At 46.2% G+C, this 238-nt stretch overlaps 1 protein-coding gene across 1 annotated transcript in view; it reads right to left on the bottom strand.

Moving 5' to 3' along the window:
• Positions 1–6: 6 nt before the first annotated feature.
• The window catches only part of LOC104832550 (nuclear respiratory factor 1-like), a gene marked incomplete at its 3' end in the record, with an annotated part of 44316 nt that continues 44084 nt past the window's right edge, over positions 7–238 (bottom strand). The window contains exon 11 of the mRNA XM_010568792.1: positions 7–50. Coding sequence (XP_010567094.1) covers positions 7–50 — 44 coding nt within the window. The remainder of the gene's footprint in view (positions 51–238) is intronic.

Genomic DNA, 238 nt, shown 5'->3' with positions numbered 1-238 from the left:
CTTGAAGAGTGGCTTCAGCAAGCGTGGCTACTGCATGAGCAGCTGCTTCACTGTGGGCACAGGAAAGGAGAAAGAAGAATTAGGAAGACCAAAAAACCACATAACTCCACTCCAGTAGCATCCATTGTAACCAGGCATTGCATGTCAAGAGAACAAATGCAGAAAGGAGGAATCTTACTGGGCCCAGATGAAGTTATCCAGAGCAGAAAATCTGCACTGGAGGAGAAATACATGGGAA

Source organism: Haliaeetus leucocephalus, unplaced genomic scaffold, assembly GCF_000737465.1.
Source record: "Haliaeetus leucocephalus isolate CR32 unplaced genomic scaffold, Haliaeetus_leucocephalus-4.0 Scaffold257, whole genome shotgun sequence".
NCBI classification, from domain to species: Eukaryota; Metazoa; Chordata; class Aves; order Accipitriformes; family Accipitridae; genus Haliaeetus; species Haliaeetus leucocephalus.
Note: the sequence above shows the minus strand (reverse complement) of the source record. Positions and strands in the feature narration are given on the sequence as shown.